The following is a 21,810-nucleotide window of genomic DNA, read 5'->3' as shown; positions in this document are numbered from 1 at the left end:
TCATTTATATTTTAAAATTGCTATAGCAGGTTTACCATGAATTTTTAACTGGATTGTAACATCAAAGAGAAAAGGATGATGCAGGATTTATGGCTAACTGCCTCACAAATATGAAGGTGTGTCCAAAAATAAGGAGGAACTAGCTTTAGGTGAAAAGAAAATTACACCGGACCTGATCCAAAGCCCAGTGAATCCAATGGGAGTTTTCCCGTTGAGTTCTGTGGTCATTAGTTCAGGCTCACAGGGCTTGTTCCTATACCAGTGAAATCAGTAGGAGTTATACTACTTACTACATTGGGATTCAAATCAGGAAAATAGTGATGGTAAACATTAAGAGGGCTTTCTGATTCTCTTGTTAATGACTGCAGAGAATTGTGCATCTCACACCATACATATATTGTAATTAGTAATGCTAATGAGTGTTGCTCTTGTAGAAGAGAATGACTGATGTTTTTGTTTGAAAAAAAAATAATTTTTAAATCTCCCTGTATGGAGTTAGTCTGAATTTATATGCCACCCAGGCCCAGCTAGAAGATTTTACAAAATGCATTGTTATGTGGGGCTTATGTGTGATATTTTAGATTCTGGCCCTTAATTACCTCTCTTAGCAAATGAGGTTGCTATTGCTGCTAAAAATGAAAATTCATAAGCACAGGAAGAATTGAGCTTAAGAAACTAATATGTGCCGGTGTTTTAGAATAGCACCAGTTACACTGAATATAAAAATAAATGTCTTAATTATAAGAAATAGTTGATTAATTTAAACATAGTTACAGAGCCCAGATCATGGCCTGGCTGGAAAAGATGCAAATGGAACTATAAGGTTTGGTCACTCTTCATGACTGTAGGGCTGTATTCATACATATTCTGAGACAGAATCCAAATGAGAGTTTTTTGCCTACCACCTACGTGCCCACCAAACTTGTTCCACCTGTAGCACTGTGTCAGGGGAGGCCCTGATATCCCAGTTGCGGAGAGAGGAGCCGTTTCCACCCTGGTTGCCAATTACCCATGGAACGGAGATTCAGTGGGCTGCCTGGAGCAAAATGTCCTCCCAAAAAGGAGCTGAAGATGTAACCCAGGAGGATGAGAGGGTCCCAATGATGGTAGGAACATTCTTCTGTGGAAATCAGGGGAAAGATGACGTGCAGACTAGGTCCCCTGCAATCCCATATATCCACAAGTAATGCTTATTTTTGGTCAGGGTTTCTGCTGTGCACCCCGCAGTAGCTTCGCAAAAATTTTGCAAACACAATTTGGGGAGGAGGACAGGACCTTATGAACAATGGTACCCTATACATCAGCAGCTGACCATCCCTTCTGCCCCTTGTGCACCAAGCTAAACTTTGCCTCAGAATCAGCCGGCTCAGCACAGAGACAGTTATAATATGGCATTATACCATGAACCAGAATTTGGCTCCTAGTGAAATCAGTGATCAAATAATAATATAGTTTATTTTCATAAGATTTTATGTCATAATAATCTATTCAAACTACTGTGTAAAGAGCTAGCTACTTATTTATACAGACATTTATCTTAGCTCACCTCAAATTACACTGTTCTTTTGCCCACTTTCTTTGGATTGGGTGGGAGGGGATAGGAATGGGCCAAAATCTGCCACAGACTGAAGGCTAAGTACAAGAAACCTGAGCTATTTAAATGAGCACCATACAGTATAAATGCTTTCTTTTAACGGTGCACTGAGGGAGCATCTCTCTATTATAAAATACCGCATGGTCACATCTGGGTCTGTGCTAGTGGATTCAAATGTGAAATGTAAATTTGTATTTTAGTTGTGCATCATGGGCATGGTGCACAGCTAAAATATAAATGATATATATATGAGGAACCCATATTAATAATGTATATGATTCTATCCTTCTAGTGGACTTAGTAGGATTTAGCATTTGGAATGACTGAGATGGTGGCAAAGAACTACCTTATGCCATTCTTTTCACTCCCCTAATTTAAAGCACTAAAGTATGGTGCATTTTTAAGCTGCCTTGTTATTAAAAATATTAGATCATGTTCTACCTTGGGAGTACCTCCAGAGTCGAATAAGTGCACTTTGCTCAATGGCCACATCCTGATTGCTCATGCATATTCATAGTTCCAGTTAAAAATTTGAGTGCATCCCATATCTCGTTCACCAGAAATTTGGGCCCTGATTTTTTAGAAACAGCTTCCAATACTGTGGGTGCAATTCTGCGCCTGCAATTAATTGTGACCACAACTGATATCATTTGCATATTTAACTAGCTGATTTACAGGAAGTGAGTTATTAAGATGTTTAAATGCTATAAATTAGGAACAAAATTGTGCCATGCGAAATTGGCAACTAAGTTGAGGTCTTTATAAAAAAGAGGCCCGTGAGCTCAAGAAATTCAAGTAACCTGCTAATTGCCTTGCCATTGACATATTTTAATCACTTTGCTAATGCTGATAGCTTTCAGAGGACAATTCATTCAATATTTGGCCTTTGCAGATTCCATTTGTTATTCTGTAGGGTTGAAGACAAAAATGGAAATTACATTCTGCAGAAAAATTTTGAGATTTCAAAAAAAAATTATCCCAAATTAAGACAAAAAACAAAATTTTGAAACTTTACTAAATGAAATTTCAAAAGAACACCATTTTTTCTCAACTGAAGTGATTCATTTAGTAGATGTTTGTGAAATTCATGTATTGTTTGAACTTTATATTTTCTAAATGGGTGCTGTTCTTGTAGTTTTAAGGGCTAGATTCTACCAGTCTTGATTTTAGTGGGACTACTTGAGGAGTAAGGATTAGAAAATATGACTTGTAGTGATAGATTCAAGGAGCTCAATCTATTTAGCTTAACAAACTTGATTACTGTCTCTATGTACATGGGGAACAAATGTTGAAAAATGAGCTTTTCAATTTAGGAGTGAAAGATATAAAAATTAGAAAGGCCAAGGCACAAAAAGAGGTGAACCTAGCTAGAGACATAAAGGGTAACAAGAAAACATTCTACAAATACATGAGAAGCAAAAGGAAGACCAAGGACAAGATAGGCCCATTACTTAATGAGGCAGGGAAAACAATAACAGAAAATGTGGAAAGGCAGAAGTGCTAAATGACTTTTTTTGTTTCAGTTTTCACCAAAAAGGTTAGTAACAACTGGACGTCTAACATAGTGAATGCCAGTGAAAATGAGGTAGGATCAGAGGCTAAAATGGGGAAAGAACGAGGTAAAAATTACTTAAACAAGTTAGATGTCTTCAAGTCACCTTATGAAATACATTTGAGAATACTCCAGGAGCTGACTGAGAAGATATCTGAGCCATTAGCGATTGTCTTCAAAAAGTCATGGAAGACTGGAGAGATTCCAGAGGACTGGAAAAGGGCAAATATAGTGCCAATCTATAAAAAGGGAAATAAGGACAACCCAGGGAATTATAGACCAGTCATCTTAACTTCAGTATCTGGAAAGATAATTGAGCAAATAACTAAGCAATCAATTTGCAAACACCTAGAAGATTATAAGGTGATAAGAAAATAAAAGTAAATAATTGGAGATATACCAATCTCCTAGAACTGGAAGGGACCTTGAAAGGTCATTGAGTCCAGCCCCCTGCCTTCACTAGCAGGACCAATTTTTGCCCCAGATTCCGAAGTGGTCCCCTCAAGGATTGAACTCACAATCCTGGGTTTAGCAGGCCCATGCTCAAGCCACTCAGCTATCCCTCCTCCAAGTAAGAGTCTGCATGAATTTATCAAGAACAAATTATGTCAAACCAACCTAAAAGCTTTCTTTCACTGGATAACAAGCCTTGTGAATAGGGGGGAAGTGGTAGCTGGTGGTATATCTTGACTTTAGTAAGACATTTGATAATGTCTTGCATGAGCTTCTCATAAACAAACTAGGAAAATTTAATCTAGATTGAGCTACTATAAGATGGGTGCATAACTGGTTGGAAAACCATTTCCAGAGAATCGTTATCAGTGGTTCACAGTCAAGCTGGAAGAGCATATCAAGTGGGGTTCTGCAGGAATCGGTTCTGACTCCAGTTTTGTTCAATATCTTCATCAGTGATTTAGATAATGGAATAGAGAATACACTTATAAAGTTTGTGGATGATACCAAGATGGGAGAGGTTGCAAGTGTTTTGGAGGATAAAATTAAAATTCAAAATGATCTGGACAAACTGGAGAAATGGTCTGAAGAAAATAGGATGAAATTCAATAAGAACAAATGCAAAGTATTCCATTTAGGAAGGGACAATCAGTTGCACACATACAAAATGGGAAATGACTGTCTACGAAGGAGTACTGGGGACAGGCATCTGGGGGTCATAGTGGATCACAAGCTAAATCTGAGTCAACAGTATAATACTGTTGCAAAAAAAAAAGCAAACATCATTCTGGGATGTATTAGCAGGACTGTTGTAAGCAAGACATGAGAAGAAATTCTTCCGCTCTACTCTCCACTGATTAGGCCTCAACTGGAGTATTATGTCCAGTTCTGGGTGCCACATTTCAAGAAAGATGTGAGCAAATTGGAGAGAGTCCAGAGAAGAGCAACAAAAATAATGAAAGGTCTAGAAAACATGACTTATGAGGGAAGATTGACAAAATTGGGTTTGTTTAGTCTGGAGAAGAGAAGACTGACAAAGGACATGATAAGTTTCCAAGTACATAAAGGTTGTTACAAGGAGGAGGGAGGTAAATTGTTCTCATTAACCTCTGAGGATACGACAAGAAACAATGGGCAGAAATTACAGCAAGGGCAGTTTAGGTTGAACATTAGGAAAAACTTGCTAATGTCAGGGTGGTTAAGCACTGAATTAAATGGCCTAGGGAGGTTGTGGAATCTCCATCACTGGAGATTTTAAAGAGCAGGTTAGACAAACACCTATCAGGGATGGTCTAGATAATACTTAGTCCTGCCATGAGTGAAGGGAACTGAACTAGATGACCTCTTAAGGTCCCTTCTAGTCCAATGATTGTATGATTCTATAATACAATCCAATGGCTGGAAGATGAATCTCGACAAATTTAGACTGAAAATAGGATGTACATTTTTAATGGTGAGAGAATTAAGCATTGGAACAATTTACCAAGGGTTGTGGTGGATTCTCCATGACCGGCAATTTTTAAATGGAGGTTGGATGTTATTCTAAAAATTATGCTCTAAGAATTATTTTGGGGAAGTTCTATGGCCTGTGTTATACAGAGAGTCAGACTAGGTGATCACAATGGCTCTTTGTGGTCTTGAAATCTATTGAAATTTTGAAATGGTTCAATATTGATCTTTTAAAAATTTTTAATATATTTTTTAAAATAAAATCAAATACATTAAACAAAAAGATGTTTTGAAATGAAAAATCGGAACGTTCTGTTACAACGATGTTGAAATATTTCCCCCCAAGTTTAAACAAATTTGTGTCAAAATCATCAAGATTTTTCAAAAAGTTGCAGATTTGATGAAACACCATTTTTCAGTGGAAAACTGTTTCACTGACAATTTTCCAAGCAGCTCTAGTATTGTGCATTTCAGAAAGTAGGGCTTGCTCCTGATATCCTTACTAGGACAAAAATCACATTAACCCTCCATCTAGGGGCAGTTTTGTTCAAGAAGAATTGTAGAATTGCTTCCTTAGGCCCGAAACCTGCAATTGGCTCTACACAGGCAGATTCCTGCCCCCATTGACTCTGGGTTATGCATGGGCACAGAGGTCTGCCCATGCACTGCTCTTTGAAATATTGGGGCTTTAATTCCAACAACTGTGAAATCCCTTTTCATTTGCAGTGATAATGTAAAGATCATAGACATTGATGTGGGTGAACTGTACTCACTAGAAAAACTCTCATTTGGGACAAAACCCACAACCCTAACTATTGTGAGAAGTCCCATCGACTTCAAGTTTCAGGGTTGACCTGAGAGAAGGTTGCAGGGCCAGTCCCTTTACTATGTTCTTTTATTTCAATAAAATAGTAAAAATATATTTTGAAATCCTAATGCACTCCTGGGCCTGAGCATTTCAAGCATCCGGTAATACAAGGCTAATAGAAACATGTGAGATCTATAAAGTGTATCTAGTAATATACAATAATTTGATTCTCTGTAAAAAGCCAAGTAAGGAGTGAAATTTGGCTCAACTGAACTGACTTCAGTGGAAGCAGGATTTCTCTCATGAATCGCTAGGCCAAATTTCCAGAACTGACAAAATATTAAAATATTGCAATTTCAGTTTCAACTTAGCAGTCATGTATCTATTTGCTATGTTAAGAAAATTGTCCATTTATATTTATTGATCAAAAGAACAATGTTTTGAATTACATGAGTAAAAATATAATATTAAAGCTATCTTTAAACACTTCAATATTATATATTCAGATCCCTTGAAGCATTGTCTGCCAATTGAAATTTAAAATGAAACATTTTCTTCTTGAAATTATATTTTAACAACAATCTGCATTTTTACAAAGAAGTTCTACGCTGCTGGGATGCTCTGTTGCATAAACTCTAATACTTTGCTATACTTTCTGTCTGCCTATTTTCTTTAAACTGGTTTGCAAATATGTATATTTTCTGCTACACAGTAAAAATTAGAATGGTAAGTGACATTACCTAGGGCTCTTATAAACACGTTCAGTTATGCTGTGCTTTTTGTTGACATTTAAATATGGATTATTTCAATTTTCTCTGACTACAGAGGCAAGTAATAGTAGCCATGAGTCTCGTATTGGTCTAGCTGAGAGTCTGGAATCAGAGAAGAAGACAGTTATACCACTTGTGGTCGTATCAGCTCTGACTTTTATCTGTCTAGTGATTCTTGTTGGTATTCTCATATATTGGAGGTAAGTTATTTATTTTCGCAGTTCTACAAAGCTTAGATTTGTCCTAATTAGAAAAATATAATTGGCATTACTGAAGATTTGCAAGAGATCAAACTGGATCCTGACTCTCTAACAGATACTATTATTATTTATTTGTATTGCAGTAGTACCTATTTTGGTAAGCTATTAAAATATTCACTTGCATATCAAGAGATTTTAAAAAACAAATAATTGATGTGATTGTTTGTTTACCTTTAGGAATTAAATGATATAGGAAAAACAAAATTAAACATCGCAGCTTCCTTTTCCACATGTACCAGAAATGTATCTGTAGGGTGATTTACAAATTTAGTACCCGATCCTGGAGTTCTTGACGTCAGTGGGAACTTTGTAAAGGGTTGCAGGATTAGGCTTTTAACTCCTATTAAAATGCAGTGAAGATAAGTGTATAGTAATATATTTCTGTATCAATCCAAATTTAATTTTTTTACATGGCTATTTTTTTCCATGTTTTAAAATTACTTACGGAGCACCATCAGCATGGAAGGAGAAGTACAAAGCAGAGGAAGTTACAGGTCCTAACCTAAGGGTCTTCCATGCAAGCACAGATCCTACATTAGGCCAACAGTACAGCAGGTGGCCAGGGATGGAACCTTTTCTCATTCTCTAGCACACAGAGTTCCACCGTCCCATATGAAGTGGGAGGGTTAGCAGATGCTGGGCCTGCACTTGGTGCTCCTCTAGCCCAGTGAGGATTCCACAGAAAACATGGCGGTTATGCCTAGGGCTATGACAACAGTCATAACTAGGGGATTCCCTAGTAGCCAGAGGCAGTGCTAGAGTTCCTGAGCAGGAATATGTTGGAGTCCCTCTTACCCCTCACTCACCTCCTAAAAATACTAATTGCATTATTTTCAGAAACCAAAAAATAGCCAACATAACACGTACTAATGCACATGTTAAAAAGTCCATGTTAAATTCCATGAATGGTATTTTGGGGGTAATACTAAATCAGGGCCTCCTTGAGCTGCTTAGGGCACTAAGCAATTGCTTAGTCTGATTATGCTTAGCTCCACCACCTTGTAGCACAGCTCCATTGTACACAAGGTTTTCTGTGGGCCAAAGTGAGTGAGGAGACAGAGGTCTCCAGGATGATAAGATCCATGCAGAACGCTGGTGGTCCTCTAGTTCCAGAGGTGGGCTCCATGGCCTATTCCCTGGGACAATTAGGGAGAAATTCCCTTGCAAAGATTTCCTGCCCCAAAGCCTCCCGTTATACTATGGTTCTGAGCTATCTGATCCCATATTATATATATATATATATATATATATATATATATATATATATATATATATATATATATATATATATATATATAATGGGATCCTGTCATGGACTCTCAGGATTAATGCTATGCCTCCAGCTTTTGAACAGTCTCTTGGAGGAACCTTTTCAATGTGCTAGACACCTAAGGTGTCTCACTCTTCCTTCAGGGTAGGCCATGCGGCCTCAATGCCTTCCAGGACTAATCCTCTGGGGCTTCAGCACTCCTGCTTCACACCATGAGCTCTGTTCAGCGAATCCAACTGAGATAGACCCCTGGTTCAAGATTAGTACACTCTTCAGGGACTCAAGCAATGTTTTCAAAAGAGCAGGCTTTATTAGTCACCTGGCATGTAGCATTGACAGTCCTTAGGTTAGCATAGAGCAGAAGTCCCCAAAGTGTGGGGCACAGAGGAACTTTCAGGGGGGACGACACGGCGGGGCCCAGGCCAGCCCCCCGGGGGCAGGGATAGAGTGTTACCCAGCTCCTCCCCACCTCCAGCTCTGCTCCTGGCACTGTCTCCAGCCTCGGCGCAGCTCTGCTGCTGGCGCCACACCAGCCAGCTGCTGCTGCTTGCTGTGGCTCCATTCCCGGCCTGGGGGGCAAGGCTGGGAGAGGAGCTGCACTTGTCCACAGGCCCAGCTGCCAGCCCCCACCGCAGCCTGCCTGCAGCGCCATTCCCTCCCCCAGCTTTGGCCTCTGGCTACCCTGCTTCCGGCTCCATCCCCATCTGCAGCCCCAGCCTCGGCACCCTTACCGCTGTCCAGGTCTCCCTCCTCCACAGCCCCAGCACCAGAACCCCACCCCTCTCCCAGCCCCAGTTCCAGGAAGGTGTGGGGGGTGGACTGGGACAAGGGGGGATGACCCTCAGAATTTTGGGGACCATTGGCATAGAGAAATAAAGCTTAATACCTAGTTCATTCTGTTCAGCCCAGAGCAATTCACCAACCTGTAGTGAACTCCATTTTCAGATTCTGTCTCTCTCTGATTTTCTTCCTTAGGTTCCCAGGTTAGAGAGCTCAAGCTTCTTCCAGAGCCCACACTTATTCTCCTAATTTACACCTGTCAGTCCTTTGTTCTTGAGCTGGGGTCTCTGCTCAGCTTCACTGCTGATAGCTTCAATCTATAAGTCATTGGAGCTTCTGTTGTCTCTCTTAGCGCCTTGTTGGTCTGGGTCAGTTTCAACCAGTTCCTTAATGACTCTGTTCATTGTACCCAGACAGGGAGATGACACGCAGACCTATGTGTCTTTGCCTGCCCTGAGAGTAAACTTAATCCTTTGCCCCCTCCCCCACAACTGGGTAGCAATGCAGAGTATAGGGGGAAAATGAGGCACACACAGAATTCATAAAAATATTACAGAAAAGTCCTGCTTTGTCCTATTCTGCTCGGTTCCAAGCAAACATATAAGATGACACAGGAGTAGAGCTGTGTAAAAAATGTAAACAATTGGGGGGTGGGGGGAATCACCAAAAAAGCTTGAATTTTTGATTTTTTTGAAAAATTCAAGCAATTCTCCAAGCTGATCAGAAAACCACAGGGGGGCCTTAAAAACTTTTGTTGAAATTTAAAAAAAAAAAAAAAGAGCTTTTTTTTTTTTTACCAACTTGACGCAGAAGGTAAAGATGTGAGCAAATAGAGATACTGGGCCAGTTTGGCCAGCCTAGGCCATTGTGTCTGGGGGGCAGCAATCCATCCCCAAGGGAAGGAAGTCAGTATTTGCGCCACCACCTTTCCCTCAAGGGTTCGACTGGCGGAGCACAATTCTTGATTCCAATGGGACCTCATGGTTGCCCTGCCAGTGTATTTCCTGGCCTTCCTGGCCAGTACCAGCCATTCTGGGCTTTCTAGCAGAGGGCTGTGGGCACTGTGCATCATACCAAACCTACCCTCTGCCAGATGGATTTTCTGCCACCAAAGAACTTTATCTGTCAGCGTAGCCCAGGATTGAATCTGCCCATTTTGCCTTTTGGAGGGTGAGTCAGCTTTTTCTTTAAATAGACATCTTGTATTATCATTGATATGCTCCTGGAAAGGAAGTCTAAAGTGAGAGACTGCAGTGGAGTGAAGATAGATGTTAGAGGTACAAAGAAGAGGAGGGCATACCATGGTGTATATATTATCTGTGTTACTGTCTTTTAAATAATGTGAATCCACGGAAATTTAAACAATTGGGGATAAATTCAGACATGATGTAACTAATAAGTGTAACTTACATGTGAGTAAATCTGCACAAATGAGTGCAAGTGGCTGTAGGTTACATACCAAAGATATGGAAGGGTGGGGTTGTACCAACAGCCAACAGGGAATATAAAGTGTAAGGTAAAGCACAGGGGGCCTGCTACATTTTACACCTTTGTACATTCTCCTGTTGGTTCTTTTCCTACAGCCACCCTCTTCCACCTATTATGCATGTGAGTTACACCTAGTTTCACTCATGTGAACACCACTAGTTAAGGCATCTCTAAAATGTCCTGATAAAGGTATAAAGTGATAGTGTTGTATTCTAATAGATTGTCATGTCAAAATAACACTCAACAAAGAAGCTGCATGACAAGTGTAAAACAAATATAAAATGAATAAATTCAGGAGTAATGACACACTACTACTATCTGTCTAAATCTGGCCTCTATTGTTGTAGTATCTCAGCATCTCACAGTCTTTAATAGATTAAGCCTCACAGCAACACTGTGAGGTAGGAAAGTGCTATTATTCCCATTTTACAGACAGGGAACTGAGCCACAGAGAGACTTTGTGACTTGCTTGAGGTCCCACAGGAACTCTGTGGTGGAGCAGGGAATTGAACCCAAGTTTCCCAAGACTCAGGCTACTATGGTAACTAGCAGCCCAGCCTTTGACAGTATTCAAGCTGCTGTATGAAAAATGATGTTTTTAAAATATTTCATCTTCATAGTGAGTCTTGGAAAGGAATCAGTTAATGTCCAGAAGAATTGCACAACTCATTTCCTAGATTACTTCTAGTCAGTTTATTATGATTTCTACCACAGGGATTTATGGTTAACTCTCCTTCATTTTACTGACAGGCTTCTCTTAGTTTCACATTGTCCAACATGAATGTTCATATTCATCTTCAAAGGGCTTTATTTTTAAAGCTAATGGTATTCGAAATCTTTCCTGTTTACAAAAGAAAACAATGCCATACACTTTAAGACCCGGATTGCATGGTGTAGTTTTAGTAATCCTACACATGTTATGAGCTTGTTCTTGTCAAATGACATTGTGTTCATTTGGTATTCTTTCTCAGAGAATGCACAGTTTTGAAACCCAGTCTTTCAAAATATAACAAAGATCCCGTTAGCAGTAATATCTTCTAGATGTTTAATTTAATCCTTTGTGTATTTCCCATGTATTACAAAATAAAATATGGAGCTCTTTTTTGTTAATCTTCAAGAGAAAATTTTGTTGACCTTATGCTAAAGCTAGTAACATATTTTCTATGTTTTTAAAAGGAATGAAATCTAAATATCATGTACTGTAATTTGGACTTTGTGGCCTAATTTTCAAAGGTGCTGAGCACCCACAGCTCTTTTTAAAGTCAATGGAAAATTAGGACATTAACTTTACATGACAATGTTATTTTCTTTGTACTTGCAAAATGTTCTATAGGAAGAAATGAATAATAGAATGAATCCCTAACAGAGCAATTCTCATGTTTAGCTTTAGTTGGTTTTAAGCTGGTAGTTGATATCAGATATGAGCCTTTTTTATTTTATTTTTTGTGGACCAAATTAATGCTAATTGCTCATCAAATACTTAAATTTGCAAGAAACTTATCTCTGTATGCTTATTGACAACGTTCACAAAAAATGATGGTGGCATAGCCACAGCTATTCAGTGGAGCTCTTTGGTCTGAAGATGAGTCAAAAAGAATCATCCCTGGCAAAGCTGACAAATACCTGTTTTTCAGATTCATGGAAAAATGCAGAAATTATTTTGTTCTCACTTCAAATTGTTTGTAAAAACAAACAGCAGTTGTGGCCAGCAGAAAACTAACTTTGCAGTCTAACTTTGTTCTTAGTAAAGAATTATTGAACTTCCACCTGGAGACATTCACAACAACTCTTTACTATTTCATGAGGCGGAGTTTCACTCTTTTCATGGTGAAAAGCTGTCTTGACTGGCAGAAATGGCAACTTTTAACTCTGATGTTTTCTAATTTTTTTATTCAGATTCCATATATGAAATAAAAATGTATAATTGTGTCCCTTTCTAGTTTGGTCGTTCAAGGCCTCTTGTACCTCAGGCAATGAGTTTCCAGTCAATATAATTGTCCTTTCTCTTCCACAGTCTAGGTTTACAGTGAAGTAGGCAAAGAGATCCTTTTTATTCATTTCACAGCCTTGTTCCTTTGGACACATTGTTTTGTACAGCCTTTGGGAGGATTTTTCACCCAAAAATAGAATATGTGAAACCAAAGAAAACAGATAGAAGTTTCAGTCCTCATAATAGAGCTTCACTGGGAATGCTTGAATCTGCTGGTTTTGTTGATTTCATGTCTGACCCTCTGGCAGGGCCACCCAGAGGATTCCGGGGGCCTGGGGTCTTTGGCAGCGGGGTGCCCCCACTTCAGTGGTAATTCTGCGGCGGGGGGCCCTTCTGTTCCGGGACCCGCTGCCGAAGTGCCCCGAAGACCCGCGGCGGGCCCCCCGTCACCGAATTGCTGTTGAAGCAGGACCCACTGCTGAAGTGCAGCCGGGTATTCGGCGGTAATTCAGTGGCAGGGGGCCCCCGCCGTGGGTCTTCGGGGCACTTGCGTGGCGGGACCCGGAATGGAAGGGCCCCCCACCACCGAATTACCGCCGAAGACCCGGCTGCACTTTGGCGGCGGGTCCCGCTTCGGCAGTAATTCACCGGCGGGGGGGTCCTTCCACTCGGAGGGGAAGAAGCTCCGGGGGCCTGGGCCCCGCAAGAGTTTTCTGGGCCCCTCGGAGTGAGTGAAGGACCCCACTCCAGGGGCCCAAAAAAACTCTCGTGGGGGCCCCTGCGGGGCCTGGGGCAAATTGCCCCTCTTGCCCACCCACCCCTCTGGGTGGCCCTGCGCTCTGGGCCCAAATTTCATTATTGATGGCTTTCTACTTTGGTGAATGGAATTTGTATTTTAGGGTCACTGGTGAAAAAAAGTCCCAGTTCTGAAAAATGAAAGTTTCCCTATCCTATACCAGCAGCAAATTACACCACCATCCTTGCCAGTAGAGCTGCACTGACCAGCTGTTGGAGGTTAGAGCCAAGGCTCTGTCCACTCCCTGCCCTCAGGGGAAGGGAAGGAATAATAGGCACCTACTTATTCCTGCATGCCGAGAGCCAAAGTCTACCTAGCCTACACAGGAGTGAAAGGGTGGGTGGAGGGTTGTTACTCCCCAGTAAGCCGCTGATAAAGAGTCCAAGTCACAGTCTTGCCCTAAACTGTTCTTTTTAAATTATTCACTCAGCTCTAGTTTCTTCAGGGCAGTTTAATGTGCTGCTGCTCGCCTTACACTACTGCTATAGCCTCTTTAATTATTGCAACATCTTTAATACTGTCTCAGGTTTTAACTGAATGATCTAAGTGCAATGTCTGAATTGTGAATTACACAGTTTTAGGTATGAGATCAAAATACTGAGGCAAAAAGGTGTAAATTAAATAATGAGGTTAACATTGATTGATGGGACTTTTGTCTGCAAGTTTAAAACAGTCCTCACTTTTTTCATTAAAGATGAGTGGTAATTAGTAAGTGACATGGCTATCAACACTTAGCTTAGTCATGAAGGCTTTCACTGCTGATGCAGAGCAGATGGAATACTTAGTATGAATCTTGTTCTAGATTAAGTAGTATGCTTTGAATTTTTTCTCCCAGATGTTTTAGTGTATAATTTACTTGAGGCTACAAGGGATAATTAACACACAGTATGTTACTAGAATGCTTTAAAGCACTCTTTAGATGTGAAAATTACACAAATCTTTTTCAATTTATACTATTTCATGCAGAAATGTGACAAAACACTATAATGTGACTGTATACACTTAATGGAACAAGATCTTTTGGAACAATTGCATCAAACTTTTTAGATTTTCCTGTTATTATTTTTATTTATTCATGTATTTTAAATCCGCCCACCCTGTTAAAATGCCCAATGCGCTGAGCATCAGGCCAGGATGTTTAAAAGTAAGTAGAGATCTTTGGTGCCTTATTTTTTGGGTGCCCTATTTGAGACATCTTAAATGAGCCTGATTTGCAGCAGGTGCTGAGCACCAACGCTTGGGCCTGAGAGCAGCTTACCATGACAGACCGCCTCTCTCATCATGATAAACAGATGGAGTTGCAGTCAATGAGGGCACTGGTGATAGATCTCTCTCAATATATTAAACCAGGGGTGGCTGCCAGGGTGTTCTCCAGCAGGCTCTGGGATGCCCTCTTGATTCTGGTCAAAATAGCCCTGATTAGTTGACTGTCAGGTCATGCTGCAGCACCCATATGTTTACCCAGCCTCTGAAGAAAGATAGTGGACTGAGTTATCGGCTATTGTGGGGGTGCTAATATTTGATTAAGAGCTGCTTCTTAGTAGAAGGGGGACTGAGATTTATATTACATGTTGTATTTTAAGTCATTGGCTGGGTACTTAGAGCCTGTGTTTAAGTGCTTTTTATTTGTCTAAATCAAAATAAAGTAAGTACATAATGGATAATCCCTGCTCAAGACTCCTGTGGATGGCCAAAAATCCTCCAAGGCTCTTGCAGATATTCTGTGAGGGAAAATTCCTTCTTGGCCCCAAGTTTGGTTGTCATGTGAATACTCTACAATTTTGTTGTTCATGTATCTATCCTTTTATCCCCCTAGAATCCTAGAGGGGAATCTGCCAGGAGCAATAGGGACAGAAAATTCCAGACACTGATTACAGTCTGAAGGAATAAAAAAAAAATCATTCCAGGAGTGTGTATATATTTCCCAAATACTTAGTTGAAACAGTTCTCACCCAAGTGTCTGTGATCTACACTTACGTTTTTCTAGAGAATGCTAACATCTCCACAACCTCTTCTTCTCTATACTGAATAGTCCATGCTCTTCAGCTTGTCATCATAGATAAGGTCCTGCATAGCTTTGGTTTACCAGGGGAGTCCTCAGCTCTGCACTTAGGCTGTTTTCAGGGAGGCTGTTCCTGGAATAGGGAGCAGCATGGGGGAAAAAAGAGCACAGAATAAAGTTTGAGAGATGGGCAAAGTGTAGAGCAGTAGGAACAATGGGTGCATCTTCATGAAATCAGTATAAATACATTCACAAGGGTGGGGATGGGGTGGCATGAAAGCCACATGTAAGCAGGGACCATTGTATGGACAGCCATGAAGGTGAGATCAGGGAGACTGAAATTACTGAGGAATGGGATAGGAAAATAATGGAGGAATTTGGGAACTGAAGCAAAAGGGGGAGGGCTATATGATCAGAGCAGCAGGAAAGGTAGATAGCTAACTGCAGTATCATGAATGGCCTAGAGCGGGGACAGATGACAGAGTTAGAAGATGGAGAAGTAGTAGCATGTTTCCCTGGCAGAGGTCTCATAACCCACAGCAGAATCTACTGTCCTCACCCCAGTTCATTTGCCCACTGATTCATCTTAAAATCTACCCCTATGTAAATCCAAAATGTTCTCTCCTAAAAAATGTTTCTTAATAGGTCTCATAAAATTGGGTGATAACAGGAATGACTGAGTTCTGGAAAGTGGAGAGCCCCTGTTTTAACATACAAAAACTGGATATAACTCTCTTTTGTTATAACATCACACAGATTAATTATAAGGTATATTTTCTCTGTGCAATGCTATTAATTTGGAGAAATTATTATATGGAAGTAGAATTTAGAATAACAATAACCTCACAAAATGGCAAAAGACGCTACAACCATTTTAGCCAATGGCTTTCAGTGAATGGAAATTCATAAACATAAAATGAGATGAATATTTTCCCTGAAACAGGTATCTCTTTTTAAAGTTAACCACTTGTGAGTAATGTTTCAAATAGATTAAATGACCCACAGCAAAGAATGTTATTAGCAAGTTTAATTATCTGGTGAGTTTTTTAATTAAGGAGGGTGTGCAGTGCTTTAAGCAGCAGTTGGTTATTTACTCTTTTGAATAGCTTGTTTTATACCCTTAGCAGATGCTACCCATATTATCTTCACAGCTGGGGTATGGAAATAGACACAAGTAACATTGTGGACCATAGTTAAAGTTGGTTCCATTAGTATTCATCCTTAAACCCCTCTGCAACACGGCTAGCATCTGTTGGAATCATAAACTCCCCTGCTTTCAGCTATCTGCATCATGATGACTTCCTTGGTTAAGATGTGCTCAGTGTGATGGCTACATTAAGAAGCAACTTCCCCCACCCCCCAATTATAATAGCACTGTGAGCCTCTGTTTTGTTTTCTACGCAGCATATTGCCTTTTACTGATTTCTGTACCTGTGGTAGGAAAGGTCTCTCAGTGAATGTGGTTTCACACACGATTCCAGCTTTGGAGTAGTACAGTACCTAGAATACGAAAGAAGGAGTAGAATCATGTGGATATGGATGAGTGATAGGGCAATGGAATTTCATTACACTTGAAAATACTGTACAGCATCTACAGTGGTTCCAGGTGCAGATTCACGCTCTTGGCTTTCACTATGGCTGACGTCTGCTCTATCTTCTGCCTCTGGTACAGGTAAAAGTAGCATAAACTATTTGATCTTCTGGGCTAATGTGCAGGTATGTGATGTCGTAAATTGTAGGCATAACGTTATTAGTGCAATATAGTGGCACTGACAGTGAATATTTATATTTTAACCGGTGTGTTTCAATATTCTTTACAAGAGGTTCTCAGGTGTTTGATTTTTTAAATCATATTGCCAATATTCCAAGAAGACATCTCAGAAAACATGTTATATTTGCTATATTTACATATGATCTTTTTCTTTAGGAAATGCTTCCAGACTGCTCACTTTTATTTAGAAGATAACACATCACCTAGAGTGATTTCCACTCCTTCAGCACCAGTCTTCCCAGTTTTAGGTAATTTGTTTTGAAATATTTTGAGAATTATTGTTTGTCATTGAAAAAATGTGGTGAATATTAAAGTGTACTGTCATTAAACAGGAAGATATGGCAAATGGCTTTTGGGTCAATAACCATTCCTCATGCACAGTCCAATATCTATAAACATGGTTTGATTCACCTCTCGGAAATGTAAGAGTTTGAGATTTGCACCCCCTTGTATTCATGGAGACAGCTGTACCTGAGAGTGGGGAGACACCCTCAGGGGAATCAGACAATGCTACTGTCAATAGGCTCACCTGAATGTTCTGCAGGAATAAAGCACCTTTAACTTATAGTCAGGGCTCTTTAAGACATCATCCTCTGATAGAGGCTGCTTGGGAGATGTGCTGAATAAAACTTTCTACAAAAATCTGTGACCCATATTCTGTCCATCACTCCATAAGTCCTGCCACTGAAAACAATGTCATTACTTGTGGAGTAAGACACTACTTACAGTGAGTAAGGGGCACAAAATCTTCCCCATATAGGTAACTAATAAATACATATTATTTATTAAATCTCAAGCATCTGATTCCTAATTGTAACTGAAAATTAGATATTTTTAAAGTGTTCCCTCTAAGCCCAGTGACAGCTGTGAATGTGAGGATCATATTTTAAATAGTTAAACACAAAACTAATAGGTAAATCTCAGGAAATTCAAACAATTCTCTAGAGTGATTTTAGACTGAATGTCATGCAGAAGTTCCATTTTTGTTTGTTTTATTTACTTTGGATTAGCCATTGTCATGTCTTGTTAGAGTAGTTCATTATAAGTTGTTTCTGTTCCAAGTCAATAACTGTATTGCAGTGTCATTGTGCCATTTGTTTTTACAATCTGTACTTATCAGTTCAGCACAGGAAATATAACATTCCACTGTCATGGGGGAGAATTGCATCTACAGTTGTTTTTGTGTAATTCATATATGTGTTTTGGTATTGGGGATTTTACTTACTAAAAATAGTAATGAATGTTAATTTAAAACAGGTGAAAAGAACCTTTTAAAGTGACAAAAATATATAGAACTTTTTGTGGAAAACTTCTCAAGATTGTAGAAAAAATAATTCTGACCTACCTTGTTATGTGATAGATTTTAAGTGAGCAAGTTTTAGCTTTCCCAATGCACATGTTTTTAAAAACATTGTATTTTTAGAACTATTGACATATTACGTAAGGCTACTCAATACACAGTATGTGAAAGGCTCATATCAGTCCAACGTAGGTAAAGTGGTTTGAGCAGGAAAAGCACTATACAACTGCCAAGTATTATTTTTATTGTAACTGAATTCAAACACACACCATCCATTTCTATTACATAGTCTGTATTACTTCAGTGCATTGTCATTAGCATCCATAAGAGATCCACATACCAGAGCTATACAGAACATGCCCTAAAGATCTATAGCATGAATCAGGCAACTCTAGATTGTTGGGGTGTGGGACCTGGGGACTAGTCCAATCATTTGGACAGTGCTGATGGCACCTGCCAACTAATGATAAGACCTACTCCTCTAGCCAGAACTAGCTGGGGGGCAACTCAGCACTGCCCATAAAAAATAAGTGCAAGCAACCACCTTTCTCCTTTACTGTCCATAGCCCCAGTGTTGCCCCCTCCCCACCTACTGCGCATCTATAGCCTGAGGGAAAGGTGCCACAGAGGCAGTAGGGACTGAGTTGTTTGTTTCTGAGCCTGCTTTGTTTTAAGATCAAGAGGTTGCCGCATTCCAGGAATGCTACAAATATTCGTTTACACACAGTAGATAGGAGGCCTGGTTGGCATTTGCCCATCTTGTTGCCACTTTTAAAATACCCCTCTTCCCTCCTCAGGGTCTCCGTAGTCATGGTCATAAATTGGCAATATTGTTAGAACACTTTTAAGGTTTGATCCTATGCTCATTGTAGTCAATGGGAGTTTTGCTACTGAATTCAATTAATGCATGGTCAGACCTTATCTGAAGGAAGCTTTAACAATATTTTGGGTGTGTCTGCGGATATTGGTGCTTGTTTCTGTGTTCTGAGCTCATTGGAAAACATACTTCATGCCAGAATCCTTCTCCTAGGTGTGAAGGTGGTATTACACATTTGTGCTGTTTTTCTTAGGCTTGACTGCCTAATTCAGTTTTAGTATTCATGTCCATTCATGTAAGGGAAAGAGCAGATGGATCTCAATACAAATCAACAAATTCATGGTAACTGAAGCCTAAAAATATTAGGTGTCCTAAATGATGAACATCTGTTGATGTAAATAGCTGTTCCTTATGCAATGTAATTGATGTTTCCTTGTCATATAAAACAGTTATGAAATTGCATATTGTGAAATAGTCGTATGTTTAATCCATGGAATGCTTTCCATGGAAAAAAAAAGATCTCTTCCCTTTAGAGCCAAAACTAGTTAAAATAATGTGTCCCTTTAACAATTAATTAACAGAACAGATGATTTTATTTACAAAGCATATTTCTTTGGAGACCTGCAGATTAAAAATCCTGAAGGTTTGTTACATGATCCTTAATTAATATTTTGCACATAAATGTTTTTCTGTACTTATGTAAAGTATGAAAGAGAGATTCTCAAATAAAGTATCAGCCTAAAAATTCTGATTACAGCATGTTAAATGCAAACAGAAAAACCCATCAATATCAATTTGTCATATTTATGTGTAAAGCAATTTACAACAATGTAAATATTTTATCTGTGGTATCCAGAAAGTTTTCCCTGATGTATGTAATTCCCATTAATGGTAATAAGAGCTACCTCTGAGAAAAAAGTCTTGGTTAAGAATTGCACTATAAGTCCCTGATCCTGAGAGATTACAGATGCTCGACACTTCTCAGGATGAGACATAAAATTATTGCCAATAATTACAACCACAGAAACTTATAGTTGAACAACAAATAAAGAAAATTTGCTTGCACGAGTGATTCATTGTGAGTGAAAGAGAGAGAATAAAAGTTGCCCTTGACACTAGAGCTGATACACATGCCTTAATTAACACAGTCTTGGTGGCATGATGCTGGCTTAATTTCCTAGTCTGGGGCCTATACAGCTGGCCCCACACACCCAGTATAGTACCACTCAACACAGAGCATTCTGACTCCAGAACCTAGTCATTCCTTCTCTGCCCTCCGCCAACATTACTAAAGAACTCTACTCCGACTGCCTCACTTTGAACCTGCTTCAGCAAATGGCTGAAACACTCAACTCTCACTTCAGTGAGAGCTGAGAGCACTCTTCAATTTATAGGCTCAGCATTTTGCAGGATCAGCCCCTTGTTTGTGGAGGTATCATGGGTATGCAGACATGAGGAAAAGAGAGAATTTTCAAAGGCGGAAAAAGAGCTGGATGGGGAACTTGTATGCCTTATTTCACAAGGTCTTAGCAAAACTTGTAGACAGCACCATTATTATGGGTTATGATTTTAAGAAGAAGACAAGTTCCAAAAGCTCCTACACAAGCTGCCTGTTTTATTTTGAGATTTTGTATAGTTTACCTAACTATAAAGCTCGTTATATATCACTCTGGCTTATTATCCATGACAAATATATATATTTTTCTGTCTTTTCCCACCCCTAAGATGATGTTGGAGCAATTCCAATAAAGCATTTTCCAAAACATGTTGCAGACTTACATGCAAGTAATGGTTTTACTGAAGAATTTGAGGTATGGCTCTATGTCTTCTTTTTAAATAAAGGCTACAAATAATGTCAGATTAAAATTAATTTGAAAATAAAGAATTAGGCGTTATTTAATGTCAGATGGGATCCTGATTCTGGGACCAATTCTGCAAATACTTATGAATGTGAGTACCTTGAACCTAGTATGTATATAAAGCTAAGAACCTACGTAAGTGTTGACAAATTGATAGATTTATCTACTTGGACTTACAATTAGCAAGTGAACTGATGCACAGTCTTGGTATATGATAGTGAGGACTTTCAGATTAATCCCATAGCACATATAATTCATTATGTGTTTCACAAAATTGAAAATATTAACTTCATCACATAATTCATTAATTTTACCCTATATAATGAATGAATTTCAATGCATGATAAAATACTCATATGTATTTCATGAACAAGCTTTTGATAAGTCATATTTCCCATATCTAACTACAAAATTGCAAAACTGAAATAGTCAATCTCACTTCTATCATCAAAGATCTATTGTTAAAAATCTTGTATGTATTCCCAAACAAAAAAGTTTGTGGAGGCACAGTTAAGGTTGTAAATAGATCATCGGTATAAATATTATTAGAATGTTATAATTGCATCAAAAATGTTTGAAAATATGAGCATTCACTGTTAAACACCCTTTGCTTTGTTGTGTTTTCTCTGCCCATTCACAATGTATAGGGAAAAAACTCTCCTATGCTTTTTTATTTTCAATTTACCCCATAAACATTTCCTGTATAGGACACAAGACAACACTCAACACATATTGCCTATAGATAGGCTTGGCAGAATTCAATTTTTTGGTCAAGGATTTGGTTTGTGTCTCACCACAAATAAGAAGACCATGTACAAACCAGACCCTTGACCGTCCCCCATCTCTATTTCCCACTGTCGTGCAGAGACCACAGTATAGAGCATTTTGTTCTGAATGTATGGTTGAAAAAT

The 21,810-nt window shown here is 39.2% G+C and overlaps 1 protein-coding gene across 1 annotated transcript in view; it reads left to right on the top strand.

Moving 5' to 3' along the window:
- Positions 1-21,810, top strand: part of PTPRZ1 (protein tyrosine phosphatase receptor type Z1) — a 202,398-nt gene that overhangs the window by 155,442 nt on the left and 25,146 nt on the right. Inside the window, exons 13-15 of the mRNA XM_045002201.1 lie at positions 6,682-6,826; positions 17,080-17,171; positions 20,766-20,851. Coding sequence (XP_044858136.1) covers positions 6,682-6,826; positions 17,080-17,171; positions 20,766-20,851 — 323 coding nt within the window. The remainder of the gene's footprint in view (positions 1-6,681; positions 6,827-17,079; positions 17,172-20,765; positions 20,852-21,810) is intronic.

This window comes from Mauremys mutica, chromosome 1 (assembly GCF_020497125.1).
Source record: "Mauremys mutica isolate MM-2020 ecotype Southern chromosome 1, ASM2049712v1, whole genome shotgun sequence".
NCBI classification, from domain to species: Eukaryota; Metazoa; Chordata; order Testudines; family Geoemydidae; genus Mauremys; species Mauremys mutica.
Note: the sequence above shows the minus strand (reverse complement) of the source record. Positions and strands in the feature narration are given on the sequence as shown.